Source organism: Panthera onca, chromosome B4 (assembly GCF_046562875.1).
Source record: "Panthera onca isolate mPanOnc1 chromosome B4, mPanOnc1 haplotype 2, whole genome shotgun sequence".
NCBI classification, from domain to species: domain Eukaryota; kingdom Metazoa; phylum Chordata; class Mammalia; order Carnivora; family Felidae; genus Panthera; species Panthera onca.
Window position 1 is genome coordinate 82,430,163 of NC_138345.1, and position 22,481 is coordinate 82,452,643.

General features: G+C 45.3%; 2 protein-coding genes across 5 annotated transcripts; both read right to left on the reverse strand.

The window, feature by feature from the left end:
* Window positions 1–656: 656 nt before the first annotated feature.
* STAT2 (signal transducer and activator of transcription 2) lies at window positions 657–21,967 on the reverse strand. 3 transcript variants are annotated; one of them, XM_060657269.2, is made up of 24 exons: window positions 21,898–21,967; window positions 14,367–14,581; window positions 13,810–13,963; window positions 13,371–13,466; window positions 13,083–13,172; window positions 12,916–12,991; window positions 12,391–12,476; window positions 12,081–12,229; window positions 7,226–7,384; window positions 7,026–7,118; window positions 6,753–6,812; window positions 6,347–6,367; window positions 6,044–6,137; window positions 5,848–5,895; window positions 5,681–5,764; window positions 5,425–5,523; window positions 5,186–5,321; window positions 5,012–5,064; window positions 4,790–4,884; window positions 4,078–4,214; window positions 3,718–3,900; window positions 3,424–3,481; window positions 2,269–2,621; window positions 657–1,989 (listed from the first exon to the last, which is right to left on the reverse strand). In XM_060657269.2, the coding sequence occupies exons 2-24, from the start codon at window positions 14,495–14,497 to the stop codon at window positions 1,847–1,849; spliced, it is 2,598 nt and encodes an 865-aa protein (XP_060513252.1). In that variant the 5' UTR covers window positions 14,498–14,581; window positions 21,898–21,967; the 3' UTR covers window positions 657–1,846. The 3 variants fall into 3 exon arrangements, with proteins under 3 accessions (XP_060513252.1, XP_060513251.1, XP_060513253.1); XM_060657268.3 differs by lacking the exon at window positions 21,898–21,967 and adding an exon at window positions 17,238–17,467; XM_060657270.3 differs by lacking the exons at window positions 13,810–13,963; window positions 21,898–21,967 and having other exon boundaries at window positions 14,367–14,479.
* Window positions 18,343–21,986, reverse strand: APOF (apolipoprotein F). 2 transcript variants are annotated; one of them, XM_060657273.3, is made up of 3 exons: window positions 21,898–21,942; window positions 20,046–20,118; window positions 18,343–19,807 (listed from the first exon to the last, which is right to left on the reverse strand). In XM_060657273.3, exons 2-3 carry the CDS (start codon window positions 20,046–20,048, stop codon window positions 18,941–18,943), a joined length of 870 nt encoding a protein of 289 aa, XP_060513256.1. In that variant the 5' UTR covers window positions 20,049–20,118; window positions 21,898–21,942; the 3' UTR covers window positions 18,343–18,940. The 2 variants fall into 2 exon arrangements, with proteins under 2 accessions (XP_060513256.1, XP_060513255.2); XM_060657272.3 differs by lacking the exon at window positions 20,046–20,118 and having other exon boundaries at window positions 18,349–19,807; window positions 21,898–21,986.
* Between the last annotated feature and the right edge of the window lie 495 nt (window positions 21,987–22,481).

Sequence of the window (22,481 nt, forward strand, 5' to 3'; positions counted from 1 at the left end):
GATTGAAATTAAGTTGGGCCCCTAAATGTGGCTCCTTTTACTGCCTGACCTTATTACTCCTTACTTTCTTGGCCAAGAATATATTTGGCCAAAGACAGGAGTCCCAATCACTGCAGGATCAAAAGTCAGAGCTGCTTTGACCAGGAAAGGCATTCCGGGAAGATGGCAGTAAATCCCCTAAATTAATGGGATTCTCCCTTTATGGACATCTGTGGACCCCATCAGAGGGTTTGACTACCCAAGGGGAGATAAACTACTTTTGAAACAAAGAGAAGGGGAAGGGGTTAATGTGATCACTTCTCTTCCTTTTCTCCATAGTCACAACTTTAAAAATGTATGGGTTTTGGAGTCAAACAGACCCAGGTTTATATATTGGCTTTGTCACCAATCAGCTAAGTGACAATGGGCTAGTTATAGAACTGCTCACCACACCCCCCAACTCATATATAGCTCACAGCTGCCCTGGAAGAATCTAAGGGACAGGAAAGGCTGTTCTAAACATGGAGGTAAGAAGTACAACATGACAGGAGGGGCCTACTGGGGTGGGTGGAAGACAGGCCATGATTTGCTGATCTTGGTCCTACATGGCCTGCTGGTGTCTCCAAAGACATCAGTCTTTGTGAGCAGAAAAGAAAAGAAGCTCAGAGACAAAACACTTCCAAGTCAGCACAAAGTTTATTAGCCACTTCTGCTCAGAAGGGCCTCTTTCTAAACAGGACTATTCCTCTAAAGTATAAGCCAGAAAACAGCCACATGTACAGGGCCTCACTTTCATTATATCTCAAGTTATTCTGGAAACACATTTTAAAGCAATGGGGTTCCCTGGGAATAACTATGGTGTGAGGTTGTCTGGAGCCCCGTGATAAATATTCAAGGTTCTAAGTTCCAGGAACCCAGTTTTTGCCCAGGTCTACACCCAAGGAATAGAAACTCTTTCAGATCAACAATATATTGTACAAAAAGAAGGGATGGTTATCTTAATAGAGAAATATCTAAGATATTTCTAAATATCTAAATATCCAGGGCATCTCTTCCTCTGTAAAAATATCAGACTCTATGTAATACTATAAAAAGTGATTCCTAAATTCCCAGCAACTCTACCATCCCTGGCCTCCAAAAGTGATTTGTCTCCTAAGCAGTGAGGAAGTGGAGACTGGACAGAGTAAAATGATTGTGCAAAGCTTCACAGGCATATTAGATTGGCAGGATCATTTTAAGGGGAGGAATGGGTGGGGCCAGCTTGGGGGTGCAGGAGAGGAGACTGGTAAGAAAATGAGGTCTACCTCCTATTCCTTTCTTCACATGGTGGGCTAATGCAGAAAGGTCTCAGTCTCTGCAGGAAACAAAGGAATTTAGGACTTAAATCAGGAATGAAAAGAAGAAGGAAGGAAAAGGTTATTTTAGACATGAGGAAACCAGAAGAAAGAAATGGAATCCTATCACATGTCTCTGTTCCCTACTGATGGCCAATGCTAGTGGGCACCACCACATTAGTCTTACCAACTATTCAAATGTTGACATCCTTCCATACTGGAAAGCAGCCATTCCAAGTGTCTTGCCCTCCAAGTACCTCCTAAATGTCCTGCCCTACCCTCAGAACCCCTATACCTCCCAAAACAGCAGATGGCCTCAAAGATCCTAGTTAGAGCTATGGCCAACATCTATTCTGACTCATTAGTGCCCCTTCCTTACCCACAGTATGCTTTTACTTCCCACTCCAAAACCCAGGGTTAACTTAACCAGCTAAGAATGGGTACATGCTTGATTTTCCATCCTTGGAGAGCACAGCATGATGTGAGGGGTAGGAGGGACAAAAGATACAGGAAGAACAAAGGAAATGTAATTCCTAGTAGTCAGAAGGAATTAAGGGCCCATCCGTGTAGAAATGGCTGGGGTGGAAGACGTAAGCCTCATCCACAGTGTTCTGGCCAGCCAATAGCGGGTCACCATTCGGCATGATTTCTTCGATCTTCATACTGTTCCTGAAAACTAGGTAGTCCAGAGAAAGAAGTCAGGCCCTGCTCTTAGGTAAGGAGTTCCTGACTCAGCAGGGAATATGAGGGAGGATGGCTGCACAGACCTGGTAGGGCCTGAGAGGGCACTTAGGTGGGGTAAGGGAGAGGCAGGTACATTTCCTAATAAAAGGAATCACAAACGAGTGTCCCTCCAGTGAGGAGCTTAGAGCTTAGCCTTTTCTATACTGGGTAAGGGAGGGCAGTTGGTAAAGGGAATGTGTCCCCTCTTCCCCAACCCCATCTCATCACTTACTTTCCATTTCCTCGGTGTTCAAGTGTCTCAGATCATGGGGCAAATCCGGCTCTGGCTCTGTCACTGCCTGTGATACAGGGTCTGGAATAGGCTCCAGCTTCAGTTCTGGTCCCAAGTTTGGCTCTGACACTCTTTGTGATACCACATCTAGTGTGGGCTCTAGCATGGGCTCCAGAGTAGACTCCGGCATGGGCTCCAGGGTTGGACCCAGATCCAGCCCTGCCGCCAGCAGCGGCTCTAAATCCAGGCATGGCTCTAGCTGTGGCACTGGGGCCAATCCTGGCTCTAGCTCCAGTGACTCCACTTCTGGCTCCAGTTTCAGCTCCAGTGGCTGTTGCAGCTCATCTACCTGTCTGGATACCACAGTACAGACAAAAGGGTAGGGCTTGATTACTTAGGTGAAGTGGGGAATGGCAGAGCAAGCAGAGACTGTCTCTAGTCTAAGAAGGCAACAGAGCAGAGGGCTTAAGAGCACAGGCTTTGGAGTCAGGCTTGCCAGAGTTTGAATCCTATCATTTATTAGATGGGTAGATCTTCACCTCTCTGAGCTGCAGATTTATCATCTGTAAAATGGGAACAATACCATCTCTAACACTTGAGAGGAAGTTGGATCGTTAATAAGCAGGACTTTGGAATCTGACAGACCTAATCATTTATTAGCCATGTACCTTAGTCATGCCACTCTACCACACTAAACCTGTTTCTTGGCTGAAAAGAGTAATACCCCTCTCTACCTCACAGGACTATTATGAAGATTCAATAAATAAGAAACGTTTAAACACAAAACATTTAGCCTAGTACCTGGCATTTAATACACTTTCATTAAATGTGGCTGTCATTACCCGCTTGGATGGGTACTCATAAAAATTAAAATGAGAAAACTGTTCTTATAAAAAAAAATCTAGTACCATGCTTCAAGTAGAAGCCCATTAACATCAGTGATTATGACTATTATTATCAGGGAAGCCCTGTGGAAACAATCTAAGGATAGCAGCAGAAAAACAGAGAGGAAAGAGGCCAAGCAGAACAAGAAAAAATCTAGAGGCTGGAGAGTGTGGGTCAGTAGGAGGGGTCAGAGAGGCGAACTGAGCAGGTTTGGGTCACCCTATCAGCCGAAAAATGTTACGGAGGATGGGCCAAAAGTTCATATCTCACCTGTTAGAGACCACAATGAGCCTATGTTTCAGGTACTTCCTCCGTTCTTGGAGATTAACTGTGGGGGACAGACACAGGAAGCCAGGGAGGTCAGTGGATTGGACACATAGCCTAAGGACCCGTATTGCAAACGGTCTTGAGAGTCATATCTCCCTACTAAGTAACAGTGTCCCCGGGACAAACCCTTTGACTTCTCTGGATATCAGTTTTTCCATGTCTGGAAGAAAGGAGTAGAATTTGTAGATGCCAGAGAATCCCTACAATATTCCAGTGACATATGTCAGTGATTCTCACCTTTCTCCTGGTAGTAACACCCAAAAGCTTCATCCCGGGGTGTTCGGGGGTAGAGGAAGCGCAGTGGGTTCTCGGGTATGTTCTCCTCAGTGAGTAGCTGGTAGTCGCGAATGATTTTGGTTAGTGGGAGAGACTGTAGCACTTCCTTGGTGAAGGGCTGCACAGAGTAGATGAGCACCTTATCTGTAGAATGGATGTAGGAATGGGCAGGCCTGAAGGAAAAGGTTGGGCCTGGGAGTTCCCCACCCTGGCTGTCCAACCCCAAACCTGCTGAGAGATTCAGGACACAGCCAGAGAAACCAAGGGCTGATTGAGGGGAGAAGGGACAGGCTGTGGGACCATCAGGGCAAAGCAGCTGACCATCATCCTGGTGTTCCACCCAGGAGCAGGTAATGCCCCCTTCTGATGTTTCACTGAAGCGCAGCAGAAAGGTGCCTGAGATGGTCTTCTTCAGCAGCCGGCGTTCCTGGCTCCGGCTCACAAAGCCCATGATGTGTCTGAAACACAGAAAGCTGCTGTGAGGCCCTCCTGCCTCCTTGCTCTCCTCTCCTTGTAGAGGGAGAGAGCGCCAGGTTTTGGCCCTCGCTCTGCCATTACAAACTATTCCATCTTGGCCGAGTCACTTCACCTTACTGACAATATCCACCTTCTAGGGTTGTAAGAGGTATGAGGATTCAGTGAGGCCACGTAGATGAAAAGCACCTTGTAAAAGGCAAAGTGCTGTAAAGATGGGCAGGCAGTATAGTGGAAAGAGCATAAGCTTGTGGTCTGACAGGCCTGAGTTTGAATCCCAACTATACCCATTGGGTAAATTCTTTAACTTCTCTGAGACTCAGCATTGTTGTAAGGATTACATGTGAGAATTCATAAAGAGCACCCAGCAGGCTCTGAAGCACAACGGATGCTGGAAAAACACTGGCTAGGACTATTATTGCCAAGTGTGAGGGTGTGATCTTGCACCAGTTTTTGCTCTCTCTCCCTATTTGCCACATGAGGGCGCACAGAGTCCACTCTCAAGCCTAGAAAGGCAGAAAGGTGGGGGTGGGGAGAGGGAGGCGGACCAAGGCCTTACCCATCATTCCAGAGATCCTTCAGGTGGTCATGAACCAGCTCCAAGATTTTGTCTAACCATGTCCAGAATGGTAGCTTGCCAGGAGGGCTCTCTCGCTGAAGGAGGAATAGAAAGGCAGGAAGAGATGAAGAGTTGCCCCCCCAGCGAGGGGAAGGAATTAGGGGGGAAGGGCTAGTGTTTGCACTAGGGCCTAGATCTAGCAGCACAGAATGCAGCACGCACCTTAGTGAAGTCAGCCCAGGATAACCATGCACCCTCAGTCCTGGAGTTCTGCCCTGTGGGCAACAGACAGTTCAGATAATGGAAGGAGACAAGGCCAGGGTCCCTGGAACAGAAAGGACACAGGGCTGGGGAGACTAAGGCTGGGGAAAGGCTGAGAAAAAAGGAGGTCTGTACCAAACAGCTTGTTCCTCAGCATGTTCAGCTGGTCCGAGTCAAGGCCTCGGCCAACATAGGAAGAGAACTGCCAACTGAGAGCAGGGCCCAGCAAGCTCCAGGAGGCCTTGGGGGGGCTGGAGAAGAACTGCTGATTCTGCAAGGGCAGGAGGAAGACAGAATGACTTAGAAGCAGAGCCCTCACACCAAGCTTCCACACCCCTCCTTGCCACCCGTTACTTCTTGGCCCCACCTCCTACCTGTGGGTTTGAGCTAAGCAGATTGAACCAAAGAACAGAGGCCCAGGCAATTGAGAGTTGGTTCATGTTAGAAATAATCACCACAGGGAGGGTGTCTGTCTGAAGAGAAGACAGGAGTTAGAGGAAGGATGTGATGTTTCTAGCTTTGGCAGGGGCAAGGAGAGGATTTCCCACCCTGAAAGGGTTCTATTTAACCCCTGCTTAATGCCTTCTGCCAAATTGGCTTCATCTCTCCTTGCCCTCCATCTTCACTCACTGTCAGCTCCTGCTTCAGACCCTGGTAGGCATATTTGACTGTAATGCTGATAATGTGTAGTTCCTCTGTCACACCCAGCATTCCCTAGGATAGCCAAGGACATAAAGATCAGAGGGCCTTTTGGGAAGTTCCTCCTCCCGTCCCCCAATCCTCTGCCCAAGCCTCACCTTATTGCAGCTCTTTCCTGAACCACCTGAACGTTGCTCCGAGAGAGTCTGTGAATTGAGAGGAAGGAGAGAAAATGCCAGAGTGGGGACCCCAGGGTCCCTGGAACCCCTGTTCTGCCTCAAGACTTCCAAAGGCCGGGAACTTCCCTTAGCCTGTTCCATTGGACTAGAAACTCAAGCAACTAGCCCTTCTTACCAGGTAGCCGAAGTCCCAAATCAAGCCCTGACTCTGCCCCTTCTCGGGGGTCAAAGTTTTCTGGTTTGAGGTCATAATGTTGAACTTCCGGAAGCTATTCCAGGAGGAAAATATATGGAGGAGAGGAGGAGTTATTCTAAAAACTCAGCAGGAATACAACAAAAATTCCACTTCATTTCAGACCTCGCCCTCTCCTTTTGTCCATATCCCACCCAAATCAATCTCCTTCTTGTCTCTGCCCCCATGTGGTTGTGTAGGTCATGCAGTGCACAAATGTTTACAGCATCCTTGTCAGGCACCTACCCTTGTGATTGAGGAGGATTCCTAAAAAAGAAAAAAAAAAAAAGGTCACTAGGAAGCAAAACAGTGTAGAAGTTAGGAATTTAGACTTTAGGATCAGACAGACCTGGGTTCAAACCCCGATCTGTGCTCACTAACCATATGACCTTGCACAAGTGACAGAATCTCTCTGGCCTTATTTCTTCATTTAAATGGTGCATTGATAATACCTAACTCATGGGCTTCCTATGACAGATGAGTACTTGACAAGTTACATGTCACATGGTGCTCAACAAAAGCTAGGAGTTATTGTCTCTGAGGTAGGAATGGATTGGGTAAGAACACAGGCCCAAGACCCTATTGTGTGTGTCTCCTCTGGCCCACCAGCCCATGTCCTGGCCACCCCTTGGTCCCATGTACCCCAACTTACCTGTCAATGGAGACTTCTGCAGTCAGTAACTCGTTGCCTTCCTGGAGTCTTACCAGCAATCTAGAGGGAAGAGAGAAGGATGGGGGAAAGTAGTCAACCTCAACCTTCTGGATAGATCAGATATTTGAAAAAAATAAGGTAAGAGATTAGAAGAGATAGATAGATTGAAGAGAAAAGAGAGAAGATGGTAAGAGTGGGAGGATCTATAAAGCCAGAAAGGAAACAGTGCCAGGGCTGGAAAAAGGAAGCGGGAATGAGTTCTGAAATACCAACCTTGTTTGGACAGTGAACTTGCTCCCTGTCTTGAGGATAAGGGGTCGATGGGGAGTTTGGGGCATGCAGGGCTGGGTTTCTACCACAAAGGCTCTAGGGAGAGAGATCCAAAGAGAATATATAACTCAGTATCTGTTAAGAATGGCTCCTCTTGTTTCTTCCTTCTGCCCTCCCTAGAGGTCCCTCCCTGGCAGCTAGACCTGTGCAGCAGGCGCTGTAGCAACTCCGTGACCTGGGCCTTTCGCAAGTCCACCCCTTTGGTCAGAGGATCATCCTGATAGCTAACCAGGTGCCTCAATCCCTCCAGCTCCTTCAGCAGCTGCCACAGGTGAAACAACAGCTTTGCTCCAGCTGTGAACCTGGGTGATAGAATTCAAGAGAGAGAGAAAATTGCTGAGTTTCCTGGTCCCCCCCCCACAGGCTCCAGAAGCTCCCCTTGAACTATGTGGAGAATCAGAAACTAATTGGGACAGGGGCACTTAGGTGGCTCAGTTGGTTAAGCGTCTGACTTTGGCTCAGGTCATGATCTTGTGGTTTGTGAGTTCAAGCCCCGCATGGGGCTTTGCGTTGACAGTGTGAAGCCTGCTTGGGATTCTCTCTCTCCCTCTCTCTGCCCCTCCCCTACTCATGCTCTCTTTCTCAAAATAAATAAACTTTAAATAAACAAACAAACAAACGAACAAACAAACAAACTGATTGGGACAAAAAAGGAATCCAAAAGCATATAAAAGATTATGCAACATGATTCATAATCCAAGAAATGAAAATCAAAATCACTTTCACATATAAATCAAGTGAAAGATTTACTTATATAATAAAGTTACTTTTCATATGTTGCTTGAAATGTACTATATATTCTAAGTGCTTTATGTATTTAATCCTTATAACAACCTATGAGGTAGCTACTATTATTATCCCCATTTTATAGATAATTAAACTCAAGTGCAGAAAGGTTAAGTGACTTACTCAAGGTCATAGAACTAATATGGAATGAGTTGTATGTGACAACTCAGGCAATCAACCTTCACAATCAGTACTACTTTTTTTTAAATAGGCTCCACACCCAAAGTGGGGCTCAAACTCACGACTCTGAGATCAAGAGTCACATGCTCACTGACTTAGGCAGCCAGGTGCCCCCACAATCCATACTTTTAACTTCTATACTTTACTGTCTATATAACAAAAAATAATAATAGGGAATGTGGTGACAGGAAACCAATCATATATCGTATTAACAAACAGACTGGTATAGCAATTTAGAATTTTTTTTTCAATATATGAAATTTATTGTCAAATTGGTTTCCATACAACACCCAGTGCTCATCCCAAAAGGTGTAGAATTTTTTTTTTAATGTGTATTTATTTTTGAGAGAGAGAGAGAGAGACACAGAGTGTGAGCGGGGGAGGGGCAGAGAGAAAGGGAGACACAGAATCTGAAGCAGGCTCCAGGCTCTGAGCTGTCAGCACAGAGCCCAATGCAGGGCTCCAACTCACAAACCATGAGATCATGACCTGAGCCGAAGTTGGACGCTTAACCAACTGAGCCACCCTGGCGTCCCTGGAACTATTTTTTAAAAAGGCTTAAAAAATGTACACACAATTTGTAGTACTCTAAGATATTAGTATTAGTATTTCTAAGATATATCCTAAGGAAATAATCAGACAAATGTGTGAGGAAGTTCATAGCTTTGTTATCTGTAAAATATTTTCTATTGAAAAATTAGAAAAATTGCTATTGGGTATATAAATTATGGCATATTCACACCATATAATACCATATGACTATTAAAAATAATCATATAGCAGGGGCACCTGGCTGAGCTCCACATTGGGTGCAGTGCCTACTACTTAAAAACAACAACAAACAAATAAATAAATAAATAAATAAAATCATATAGGCTCAAAAAATTTTTTTAAAGATTATTCAAATCATCTCTATACCAACATGGGGCTCAAACAACCTGAGATAAAGCATCACATGCTCTTCCAACTGAGCCAGTCAGGCACCCCTAGGCTCAAATTTTTAATATGGAAAAATACCCCAAAACATTAAATTTTATTTTCTTTTTATTTTTTTTAAGAAGGCTTCATGCCTAGTGCCATAGAGCCCTATGTCATGTTCTCTGCTGTCAGTGAAGAGCCCACTTTAGATCCTCTGTTTTCCTCTCTGCCCCTCCCCTGCTCATGCTCTCTCTCTCTCAAATAAATAAACATTAAAAAAAAAAGACCTGAGCGGAGATCAAGATTCAGATGCTTAGCCGACTGAGCCACCCAGGCGCCTCCCAAAATACTAAATTTTTAAAAAATCACAAGATAGTGCATATCTGATATGACCTGACTTCTGTTTAAAATAGATATATATTTGGGGCACCGGCCTGGCTCAGTCAGTGGAGATGAAACTCTTAATCTCAGGGTTGTGAGTTCGAGCCTCATGATGGGTGTAGAGATTACTTAAAATCTTTAAAACAGAACTACATTATGTATATGCATAGAGAAAATCTATGAAAATATATTCAAAAGCCCTAACAATGAGTAACTCTGCATCATCAGATTATGCAGATGGGTAGCTGTTACTTTCTTTTCTAAGTTGTCTGAATTTTTTTCAATTGGCACACACATTTATAATCAGAAAAATCAATAAAGCTCTATTAAAGACAATGAAGCAAAGGATCAACACAATAACAGTAACACTACCAAAAAGAAAAGATATATACTTCAACCCAAGAATACCACTTCTGGGAATTTATATTACAGATATAATTAGGGATATAAATAAAGATATAGCTATGAGGATACTTATTGTAGCACTGTTTAAAATAGCAAGAAATCAAAAACTTAAAAAAAAAATTTTGTTGAATATATGCAATGGAATATGACTCATCCATAAAAAAGAATGAAATCTTGTCATTTGCAACGATGTGGATGGAGCTAGAGAGTTTTGCTAACTGAAATAAGTCAAAGACAAATACCATATGATTTCACTCATGTGTGGAATCTAAGAAATGAAACAGATGAATATAGGGTAAAAAAAAAAACCAACAAGAGATGCAAAGCAGAAAACAGACTCTCAAGTGAGGGTTGTGGCGGGTGGGGGGTGCTGAGGGGGTGGTCGGGGGGATGGGTTAAATGGGTGATGGGCATTAAGGAGGATGGACACTTGTGATGAGAGGAGCATTAGGTGTTATATGGAAGTGATGCATCACTAAATTTACACCTGAAACTAATACTACACTGTATGTTAACTAGCTGGAATTTAAGCAAAAACTCGGGGAAAAAATTGAAAAGAAAAAAGAAATCACTAGATCATAGTTTGCCAACCTCTATACAAATGATGGATATGTTTGCAACTATAATTCAAATAGTGATTCTGTACACTAAGCCCCATATACCTGTTTTCAATTTACCTGAACATCATTGTGATTCATTCTTAATAGTTTACTTTTTAAAAATATTATTTAATTAATTTTTTTAAAGTAAACTGTATCCCCCAAGTGGGGCTCGAATTCATGACCCCCAGATCAAGAGTCACATGCTCTACCCACTGAACCAGCCAGGTACCCCTATTTTTAGTAAATTATAATGAATTTTCTTATTAGAAAATATTTAAGGGACATCTGGGTGGCTCAGTCGGTTAAGTGTCCCACTCTTGATCGCAGCTCAGGTCACGATCTCACTGTTCATGAGATTGAGCCCTGAGTCGGGCTCCGTGCTGACAGTGTGGAACCTGCTTGATTCTGTCCCCTCCCCCCGCCAAATAAACATTTTTTAAAAAGAAAATATTTAGGGGTGCCTGGGTGGCTCAGTTGGTTGAGCGTCCGACTTCAGCTCAGGTCATGATCTCATGGTTGGTGAGTTCGAGCCCTGCATCAGGAACTGTGCTGACAGCTTGGAGCATGGAGCCTGCTTCGGATTCTGTGTTTCCTTCTCTCTCTGCCCCTCCCCTGCTCATGCTCTGTCTCTTTCTCTCTCAAAAAAAATAAACATTAAAAAACTTTTTTTAATTAAGAAAAAACAGCTCTCAAAATAGTATGAAAAATATGATTCAAGTTTTGTGGGTTTGTTTTTTTATTTTAGAGAGATTTATTTATTTTATTATTTATTTATTTATTTTTAATTTTTAAATGTTTATTTATTTTTGAGAAGGAAAGAGACAGAGCGCAAGCAGGGGAGGGGCAGAGAGAGAGAGAGAGAGAGACAGAATCTGAAGCAGGCTCCAGGCTCTAAGCTGTCAGCACAGAGCCCAATGCAGGGCTCGAACCCACAAACTGTGAGATCATGACCTGAGCTGAAGTCGGATGCTTAACCGACTGAGCCACTCAGGCACCCCTATTTATTTTATTTTAGAGCACAAGCGGGGAAGAGGGACAGAGGGAGAGAGAGAGACAATCTTTAACATTTTTTTATAAGTTTATTTATTTTGAGAGAGAGAGAGAGAGAGAGAGAGAGAGAGAGAGAGAAAGCACACATAGGCATGTGAGCTGGGGAGGGGCAGAGAGAAAGGGAGAGAATCTCAAGCAGGATCCACTATGTGATCACGGAGCCCAATGTGGGGGCTCAATATCACAAACCTTGAAATCACGACCTGAGCTGAAATCAAGAGTCGGATGCTCAACCAACTGAGCCACCTAGGCACCCCTCAATTTTTGTATAATAATATTACAGTAGTTATATCTGGATAGTAAAATAATAGGTAATTTTCTTTCCTTTTTTTCAGCATTAATAGTCATTGTGGCTAAATTAAAAAAAGGGTAGAAAATATATTTCTTGGGTGATTAAAAAGGAAGGAGAAATCAGCTTGTGGATTAATCCATTACTTCCACCAAAACAAAGACTGGGCTCTGGGCTCCCTGGGTGGTGAGAATGAAGAGAGGGTCACTGCAGTCAGACAAGGGAGCTGGGATCATTTGGAAAAGCAGAGAGTAAGAAGAGCAATAGCTCTTGCCTAGGTAGGCAATTCATCACATGAATGAGAAAATTCATTACAATTCACAATTTACAGTTTACAAAGCACAGCGGTATGGCTGGGACAGGGGCTGGGTAGGAGACACCTCTCACCACTTCTCTAGTTGTTCCAATCCTCCATTCAGAGGGGCTCCAATGCAGGCTTTCTGCTGCTGGATTTTCCATTCCTCCAACCTGGGCAGCAGTAGCTCAACAAGGGTAGTTAATCGGCCTAGTAATGCTTTGATGGCATCCAGTACCTCCTAAGAAAGCCATAAAGTGAGTGGTGAGCACTTCTTACCATCACCCTCTACCATCCACCTGGGGATGAAGAGACAAAGAAGCCAAAGCTAAGACACCAGGCCTCCCATATGCCTCATTTGCCCCAGTGCCCTGCTACCCACTCCCTCTGTCTGCCTCCCACCTTTCTCCTTTTGTCCAGTTCATTAAGAGTTTCCTGCAGAAGCTGCTGCTGCCTGGTCTGATGGGGGTCCAAACAGGGTGTCTTCACTGAATGGCAGGAGCAGGAGGGAGACAGATGCTCAGACCTAGGGCTCCTTCCCCTCTCCATCCAGACTAGGACCTCAGTCAGAGTCAGGTGGGGAGGGGGGGAATTTTGAAGGGAGAAAAAGGGGAACCAAGCAAAGCACAGGCACCTCTGAGCCCTCAGGCAAATTCTGAATGGTCACACTTGAACCAAAAGCCCACTCAACCTGCTAAGGCAGTTTTCCATGCATCTCCCCCAACATTCACTAGCTGTCCCTCAGCCACACCTTCAGCCCAACCTCTATAACATATCCTAGCACTTTTAGCTTTGCATGGCAGCAGGACTGTCGCCAGTGACGTGTAGTAGCCAGGTGAGATTATTATTACTGGGGCTTTTCTCTTCTCCTCTCTTGGCCCCCAAGCAGGCACCTGTCTTTCGCCCACCCCTCAGTGTGCTGCCTACCTTGGGCCTGGATCTTATATCGGAAGCAGAAGACATCCTGCTGGTCTTTCAGCTGGCAGATGCATTTCACCAGCTTCTGTAGAGGGGATAAGACCCAGATGAGGCTGCTTCTGTGGGAGGAGTCAGGCCGAGCCCTACCCACCCTGACTCTTGCTGCATCTACTAACCTCCATCATAACTGTTAATTCCAGGATCCTGGATTCAATCTCATGCTGCTGGCTCTCTGCAGGTGCTTCGAGGGCTGGCTCTTCCTGTTCCTGAAATAAGAGACTCTGAGCACATTTCAATTCTGACATTTCATCTCTTAAATCCAGGCCTTCAATTATACCACAGGGAGGAAGGGGGGGGGCGGCGGGAGGGGGGAGCGGATCTTGTTCTGAGACAAATTTCCTGAGTCCTTTCCGTGGTCACTCTCTACTCTGGGAGCTTTCAAAATCACTACAAATCGTTCTTACCGATTGAGCCCTCTGAGCCTGGATCAGAATTCTTTTTTCTTCCAGAAGGAGATTAAAGATCATCTCAGACAACTGGGTAGGGCCCTGGGGAAAGGCCTGCAGTAGGAAGAGATAGAATTGAACTCAACTGTCTTCAATGATCTACCCCTCCAGACCTTCCTCACCAGTGACCCCAGTACTTCCCCCTCCTCAGGGTCCCTAGTCTTTCCCCTTTTCACCACTAGTCCCCCAAAACCTAGCCTCTTCCTAACAGGGTCTTCTAGACTCTGCCCTTTTTTCTGCCAGTGATCCCCCAAGTCCACATCTTGTCCTCTCTTTCCCCAGATCTGCCCCCATCCCTTTACATCTTTAGGTCCTGTTCTGTACCCTAAATCATACTTCTCTACACTCAGTTCCCTTTCAATTTGGCTTTTTGGCTCTTCCTGGTTCCTCCAAGCACCTGAATGTCCCGATAGAATTTTCTCAAGTTGTGCCGTAGTAACAAGCACTCCGTGTTCTGGCTGCAGCGGCCACACTCATAATTCAGTTGGTCCAAGAAGTGGAAGAACAGCATGTTAGCCTTGGAATCATCACTGCCAAATGCAGCATCCTTCCTGGGGACAGAGAATGACAAGGATTGGAATCTTGGGGGCTGCCTGGTTTCAGTCGGTTAAACGTCCAATTCTTAATTTTGGCTCAGGTCATGATTGCAGGATTCGTGAGATAAAGCCCAGCAACAGGCTCTGCACTTACAGCATGGAGCCTGCTTGGGATTCTCTCTTTCCCTCCTCCTCTGCCTCTCCCCTGCTCACTTCCCTTGCACTCTCTTTCTCTCAAAATAAATAAATAAACTAAAAAAAAAAAAAAAAAAAAAAAAAAAGCCTTTCTGCAGGGTTGCTACTATCTTTTGAAGCCTTCGAACCCCTTCCTGCCCTTGGTGTCTACAAGATCCTGGGGACTCAGAAGAAGGAAACCACTTTCCTCATCCACCTGTACCCAACTTCCTGAAGTCCTTACCAGTTTTGGTCTTCAATCCAGACAGCTAAGCATTGTCGAATGTCCATTGGCAGGAGGCTATTTGAGTAGAGCTGGTGCAGCTGATCCTGAAAAGGGTTGTCGAGATTCTGGAGCATCTCCCACTGCGCCATTTGGGATCTGAGTCTGAAGGATGCAGGTTCCCAACTGGAAATTTTGCTGAACTAAATCATCCACAGTCTCATGATTGCTTATTACTACAAATTTAAAATTATACAGGTAAGAAAAAATAAAAATTAAAGCTACATTGACCATACTTCCAATCTTGGTCCCTTCCCTTTCTCTCCATAGGTAACCAATATTATCAGTTCGGTGAATATTCTTCCAGAAAGTACCATTCAAGGGCTCCAATATGTAGGCCTTTTTAATAATTTTCTAAAAAAAAATTTTTTTTTAACGTTTATTTATTTTTGAGACAGAGAGAGACAGAGCATGAACGGGGGAGGGTCAGAGAGAGGGAGACACAGAATCCGAAACAGGCTCCAGGCTCCGAGCCGTCAGCACAGAGCCTGACGCGGGGCTTGAACTCACGGACCGTGAGATCATGACCTGAGCCGAAGTCGGCCGCTCAACCGACTGAGCCACCCAGGCACCCCTGTTTTAATAATTTTCAAACACACACCAAAGCAGAGTGAATAGTACAGGAATCATCAGCTTCACCAACATTAATGATATTTCTACCACCTTTATTTATTTCATCTATCATCCCCAATGAATTTATTTTAGATTTATTTGTTTGTGTTTGTGTTTACTTATGCTGGAGCATTTAGCCATCAATTTGAGTCAGAAGTATTTATTTTAGGGGTGCCTGGGTGGCTCAGTCAGCTAAGCATCTGAATCTTGGTTCTGGCTCAGGTCATGATCTCACAGTTCATGGGTTTGAGCCTACTCAGTGAGAAGCCTGGTTGGGATTCTCTCTCTCCCTCTCTCTGCCTCTCTCCCACTCTCACTTGCGCGCTCTCTCTCTCAAAATAAATAAACTTAATTTTTTTTTTTTTAATCTTTAAGAAGTATTTATTTCAGCATAATCCCTGCTGGCTCCAAAGCTTTATCAGAGGTTGACACCTCTTAAGAGACAGGTATACCCTATAATCTGCTCTTCATGTAGGAAGGAAGAACTCCATTCCAAATGTTTAAATACTGTGAAAGGGGTCACTCAATCCCTAAGACTGTGATACTTTTATGACTCTTATTAACCTCCAATTTTTCGGGTAGATTATCAACTCTGTGAGAGACCCAGAAATTTTTTTTTTTTATTTCCCACCAGGGTGGGCTGGACATAGAAAGCAAAGGGTTTTGTTTGTTTGCTTTTTCACCGAGAAATTTCCCTCAAAACTGGTTTTTGTCTGTCACCACGCAGGCTGAAGTAAGACTCTTTCTTCCTATCTTTTCCTGCCCACTGCCATCTGTCTGCTTAGGAACCAAAACTTATTCTTGCTGCAGCCTGAGCCTAACAGAAAAGAGTGTTTACATACATCTGTGTTCTAAAAAAGGTCACATGATTTTATTACAAATGAAAGAAAAATGTTTGGGGTGGGAGAAATTCTCTCCCGCCCCAGTATGAATAATCATGAGATGCTTTTCCACCTCTTTGAAGTAAAACATGGAGAGGAAATGATTGACCAGGGGCTCCTATTTTTTGTTTTAATCCTTTTACTAGTGCTTGCCTTTTTAAACTGCATACCTGTACTGCTTTAAAAAAACAAATGGAGGGGCACCTGGGTGGCTCAGTTAGTTAAGTGTCCAGTTCTTGATCTCAGCTCAGGTCTTGATCTCAGGGCTGAGTTGAAGCCCTGCAGTAGGCTGGCCATGCAGCCTACTGAACTTAACAAAAGAAAAAAAAAAAAAAAAAAAAATGGAGAGACCCCAGTTCTCAAGGAACTAATCTCAGCTGGTACTAAAAGAGCAAGGTGTCAAGTAAACCCTGAGGTTTAAATATTAAACAACAACAACAAAACCCATAGTCTTCCCAAATAAATCACAAATACAAAGGTTAAAATCTGTAACACTTAACGTTTTTTTCCAATTATCCCTCATTGTCTTAGGTACATATTTTGTGCTCAATCAGCTTTTCAGAAAAGAATTGCATTTTGTATGTAACCTTAGGCAAATCGTTCCGTTTTTCCGTCCCCTTTTTTGTTTTTGTTCTGTTTTTAATGTTTATTCATATTGAGAGAAAGAGAGCACAAGGAGGGGAGGGGACAGAAAGAGAGGGAGAGAGAATCCCAAGTAGGCTCTGGTCTTGCCAGCCTGGGGTTCGATTCCACAAACCCTGAGATCATGATCTGAGTCTAAATCAAGAGAATCAAGGTGGGTCGCTAAACCGAGTGGGTCACCCTGGCGCCCCTGTCCCTTATACTTAGCAAAGAAAGATGTTAAATCATATCTACCTTTGGACATGTTTTTTGTTTTTTTTACAGTGAGCATCAAAACTAACACAGACCGGAAGGTAAAATCGTTGGCTAAGGCACTGAACAAATGCAACACGGGTATCGGAGGCTGCAGGGGAGTCTGGGGAGGTGGGTGTTAAGAGTTGGGAAGCTGTGGGGCGCCTGGGGGGCTCAGTTGCTTGAGCGTCCGACTTCGACTCAGGTCATGATCTCCCAGTTTGAGATCATGCGGAGTTCCAGCCCCGCGTCGGGCTCTGTGCTGACAGCTCACAGCCTGGAGCCTGCCTCGGATTCTGTGTCTCCCCCTCTCTCTGCCCTTCCCCTGCTTGTGCTCTGTGTCTCTCAAAAATAAATAAATGTTTAAAAAAAAAAAAAAAAAGAGTTGGGAAGCTGGACTGGACAGGATGGGGAGATTCAGCATGCAGCACAGGACAGCTATTTCAACCCCGGAATGAAGACTTACCACTCCAGGACGTACCGCCGGGGCCTGCCGCCCTTCCCAGAGAGGAACTCGCGCCTGCACTCCGACCCCCGCGCGCCCACTCCGGGCCTGTACCTGGCGAGGGTCTCAGCCCCTGCTCTCTCCAGCGGTTCAGGGCAAGGCTTCCGGTCCCAAGGAGTTCAGGCACCAGCAATCGCGCCCCGCCCTCATTCTTCGGCCCGCCCCTCGGATCCGCCCCCTTGTAGCAGGCTGGCGCCAGTGGCCGGCTGAACACAGCCTGGCAACCCCGACGCTAACTGCCATTCAGCCCAACTTTTCCAAGTTCATTGGCGGTGCCACAACTCCTCCCCCCAGTGGGGCGGGACAAGCTGCCCCGAAATCACACTTCCAGCTCCAGGGATTGATGGGATAGCTCAAGTACGCCCTGCCTCGCGGAGGGAGGAGTCCAATTAACGGAATAGCCCAGGACTGAAACAGCTGATTTCCGAGAACTTGCGCCAAGCCGGCGAAACCGAGACTAGCCCTGGGCACTGCAGGCTCTGTTCCATAAGAGGCGGGACCGGAATTTCGACACTTTGGGCTAGGAAGGGAGGAGCTGTAGTAATAAATATTTATTACTGGTACCTTGCTAAGCACTTGAGGTTCATTGTATCATTTTCAATTGCCACAAAAAGCCATCCAGGTGAAAATGATTATCATCACTTTAGACATTTTAAAAACTGAACTTTGAGAAAAGTTAAGTTACTGGTCAGGGATCATTGAGGCTCTTACAAGTAGAGGCTGGATTGAAATCCAAATTCTCTGACTCCAAACCCCAAACTTTAAAATTCTTGCATTTTGGGGAGCTTGGGTGGCTCAGTCCGTCAAGCGACTTAGGTTCAGGCCATGATCTCTCAGGTCATGAGTTAGAGTCCTGCCTCAGGCTCTGTGCTGACAGTTCAGATTCTGGACCCTGATTTAGATTGTGTCTCCCCCTCTCTCTGCCCCTCCCCTGCTTGTGCTCGCCCTCTCTCTCTCAAAAATAAACAAACATTAAAAAAATTAAAGAAATTATTTTTAATGTTTATTTATTGTTTTTGAGAGATAGACAAAGCACAAGCACGGCAGGAGCAGAGAAAGAGGGAGACACAGAATCTGAAGCAGGTTCCAGGCTCCGAGCTGTCAGCACAGAGCCTGAAGGGCTTGAACTCACAAACTGTGAGATCATGACCTGAGCCAAAGCCAGACACTCAACTGACTGAGCCACACAGGTGCCCCAAACATTAAAAAATTTTTTGATAAAAAATAAAATACCTGTACTTGGGGGAGCCTGGGTGGCTCAGTAGGCAACGGACTCTTGGTTTCGGCTCAGGTCATGATCTCACGGTTCATGAGTTTGAGCCCTGCATCCCTCTCTGCTGTCAGGGCAGAGAGCTGCTTCGGATCCTGTCTCCTTCTCTCTGCCCCTCCCCTGGACGTGCACATGCTTGCACGCTCTCTCTGTCTCTCTCTAAAAATAAATAGACATTAAAAAAGAAAAAACTCTGCATTTTACAGAACTGCCTTCCTCATTGATAACAAACCAGAGATTTGGATTTTGAAGAAACACACATTACAGCTTGTTAAAATATTAGATTTGTTCATTCTGTTAGGACCACCTTTTACATCCCAAGACCGCCATCTCAAGATGGCATAAGTCATAGCTATTAAGTAAGCCCTGAATTAATAATGGTGCGACACTAAGGTCAAAGGGCCTTGGAAGTTGTTTCTTCCAGGTCACTCACATTTAAAGCCCTCCCCCAGGTCTCCTCGCTGATCTCTGGCAGAGGGGTGTTTGCCTCATTCACATAGTAATACTGGATCAACTGTTGAATCCCAGTCTTCACTGCAGGTTTAAGTGCAGCGCTGATTAGTAGTCCTGTGGGTCCCCCAGATAACCCAACCATGGTCATCAGAAAGTCATAACCCATATCTATGACCCCATCTTGGCCTCGTTCCTTGGCCTTGTCTGAGCAGTTCTGAGCAGCATAATACAGAGCTGTGCCCAGGTTGTAGTAGGTTCCCACTCCTGGCAACAGCTGGACTATATCGTGCACACCCTGCTCCTGCTCCTGTTCACAGTCATTGATGGGTAGGGATCGTTGGGCTCTTTGTGGGCCCGGCTGCTCCCTGGTCAACAGCTGTAGAGCAGAGGCCAGGGCATCCACTGAAACTGCCCTCCCCGTGCTTCTGCTTTTCTGGAGCCCTTGAAGATGCCGGATGAGGATCTGTGTAGCTTTCACACCCCCCTGATGATACAACTGAAGTTGCAGGGCCCAGGTATCAGCCTGGCAGCCAGCTTTCTCCAGGGTGATCAGCAGTGGCAAGCCTACCAAGAACTTGAGTAGAGGGGCCATGTGGGTGAAGCCAGGCAGGGACTTTGGGAGCAGGGTCTGGCAGAACAAAGGGTCTGAGGAGGGTGGCCAGGACCTCAAGGATGAGGGAAGGTGCATCAGAATATTTGTCTGGTTTCCATATGAAATGGCATCCACAGGGTGCAGCAGGAGGTAGCAAAAAAGCAGCTCAACTTGTATCGTGATGAATCTGAGGCCACACATGTCTGAAACAGTACACTGGAGAGGCGACAAACCAGAAAATTACAAACCAGTTCCCTAAGGGTTGTGGTCTGAAAGGAGCCCAGGACTCGGGACACACCTCCAGCCATCATCTCCGAGCTTCCGTTATTTTTAGGTAAAGGCCCCAGAAATAGGAAATGCAGCCCAATTGTTCCCATCTGGCCTTCCCCATCTTCAAGTCACCAAAGACTTCCTCTGCTTTATTACCATCCGTTTATAGGGGACCCCAAATTACCATACAGTCCAGGCGAGAAGTGAGTTTGTCTTGGTAGGTTTGGTTGCTCCTCAATCCAGTTCTGCCCACTTCTCTGCCCCATGAAGAAAGGAAAGATTTGCTTTCCCCCATAACCAGTAAGAGATGTAATCTCTCCAAATAGTTGTCCTTTGTATTGGCTGCTCAAACCCTGTCCCCTTGTCACACTCTCGACCTCAATACCCAAGACCCCATTTTTTTTTGTCTCTCTTTTAAGTTAAGAATTAAATTAGTGAGCTACCGCATCTATCTAGCTGGGGATTTAGTACAGGGTGGATGAATGAGAAAAAGGTTAAAATACTTCTCATGCTTAGTACATATTACATGCACAGTATACGATGACTGAAGAAAAAGAAAAGGAAAGCAAAATGGAATAACAACTAGAGGCTGGGACTTTCTAAGTGGAGAGGGGCAAGGCTAACACCAGTCACATGTGTTTTAGCACTGGCATGAAATAAAGAGCATACATCTGTCCTGAGCGATCTGCTACATTTCTAACTACTTACCATGCCCCATCTTTGAACATAGTCATGAGAAAAGACACGTGTTTCTTAGTTGGCATTGAATATCTGAAGTAAACCTAGAAAAATTCCTGAATCAATTTCTCCATAAAGCACTTCCAAATAACTGTGGAACATTTGATAAATTATATTGTCATCATCCATAGACATTGAGAGGTCCTTTCTTACCTTAGGGGTTGCTTCAGCTTTTTGCCCAATCCTTCCCCATGTTCCCAAGACTTATTCCTGCAGTTCTAGGGGATATTGACAGCAAATTCTTTGAACTGTGTCAGCAACATGGGAGATGGCTGGTAGACCTACCTGGGTGTATTTGCCACCATCAATACATCCCTCAGGGTAAATAGCTGAGTGTTGGATTTATCCAAGTTTCCCTCCAGATCCCCCAGATCCCTCAGGATAAACTTTGTATTGCCAATGCCTTCCTCTGTCTGCTTTTTTACTCTCATGGATGAGGGTTTCAGTTGATGTCCTTTCCTCCCATCCTAACAAGCTGAAGCTGCAGAATGTGAGCCTTAGTTGGGCAGCCAACCTCCTCCAGGGACACCCCCACAGCTAAGTAGGATAGGTACTCAGGCAGAGTGGCTATGGAGCGGGTAGCATGCAAGAGATCCTGGAAGGTCTTGAGATATGGGAGAGGGATCTGGATGGAGAGTGTTTTCACAGAATGTCCAGTTTTTGTCAAAGACGGCTGGAAGTTCAAGGCCCCTTTCTGGACATTTCTTGGAAAGACAGCCAACGAGGACAGCAAAACACAGCGAAGGGGTGCCTGGCTGGCTCAGTTGGTAGAGCATGTGACTCTTGATCTCGGGGCTATGTTTGAGCCCCATGTTGGGTAGATTACTTAAAATCTTAAGGGCGCCTGGGTGGCTCAATCGGTTGAGCGTCCAACTTCAACTCAGGTCATGATCTCATGGTTTGTGGGTTCGAGCCCCACGTCAGGCTCTGTGCTGAGAGCTTGCTCAGAGCCCAGAGCCTGCTTCAGATTCTATGTCTCCTTCTCTCTCTGCCTCTCCCCCCACTCACTCTTTCTGTCTCTCAAGAATAAATGTATAAAAATTTAAAAATAAATAAAAAAATTAAATCTTAAAAAAAAAAAAAAAAAGACACAGCAAAGGAGCAGCACAGCCTGGATCATGGTGGGTCAGCAGGAACAGCCCTGCTGGAAAGAAGTGCTCAGGTTGGGAAGTAGGGAAGGCTTGGGACAAAGAGACACCAAGACCGGTCAGAGCTTGTAAGTGGCCCTGCCCTTGGAAACTTTAATTACCCTGGACATAACTTTGCCCCCACCCTTACAAACTGTGGGCAGTCCTCACCTGCTCCAGAAACAAGCCAGAGGAATAAGATGGTCCGAACACGTCCTTTCCTCGGTGCTTCTCTAATCTGAATGACAGCTTTCTAGAACTCACCTTCTCTTCATCCCAGCCAAAAAAAAAGTTGGCCCTTCTGAAAACAGTGAAGGACATATGTTCACAAATATTTATCCACCTCCTCCTGGCTCAGGCTTTTCCTCCTCACCTTTGCCCCATGCTGACAAAAAGGCCATCGCCCTTTGTGGCTACTGCTTTTCCTGCCCTGTATCCCTGTCACCCTAAGATTTCTCTAGGCCTAAACCTAGATCAGGAAAAATTCCTGTCTCTTCTGGGGAAGCAGGGAGGCAAAAGGCAGGGACACCAATGATTTCTGGGCAGGGGACCCCAAAATAGTTCTTACTCAATGGGCTTACCAGGTAGAAAAATGAGAAAATAGAACCTATTGGCAAGCCAGACCAAATCAGAGCAACTTTTGTTTTTACTGTGTCATTCTCACGCAATACCCTACTTAAACACATTTATTACCCTGATAGTACTTTTTTTTCAACTTCACTTTTTTTTTTTTTATTTTAGAGCACATGAGCAAC

Coding starts and splice junctions, on each gene's coding strand:
- STAT2 (XM_060657269.2), bottom strand. CDS start 14,497: ATGGCGCAGTGGGAGATGCTCCAGAATCTCGACAACCCTTTTCAGGAT. Junction 6,368..6,752: donor GCAGAAGTCTCCATTGACAG/GTAAGTTGGGGT, acceptor TTTCTTTTTTAG/GAATCCTCCTCAATCACAAG. Junction 4,215..4,789: donor AAGGATCTCTGGAATGATGG/GTAAGGCCTTGG, acceptor TCTGTGTTTCAG/ACACATCATGGGCTTTGTGA.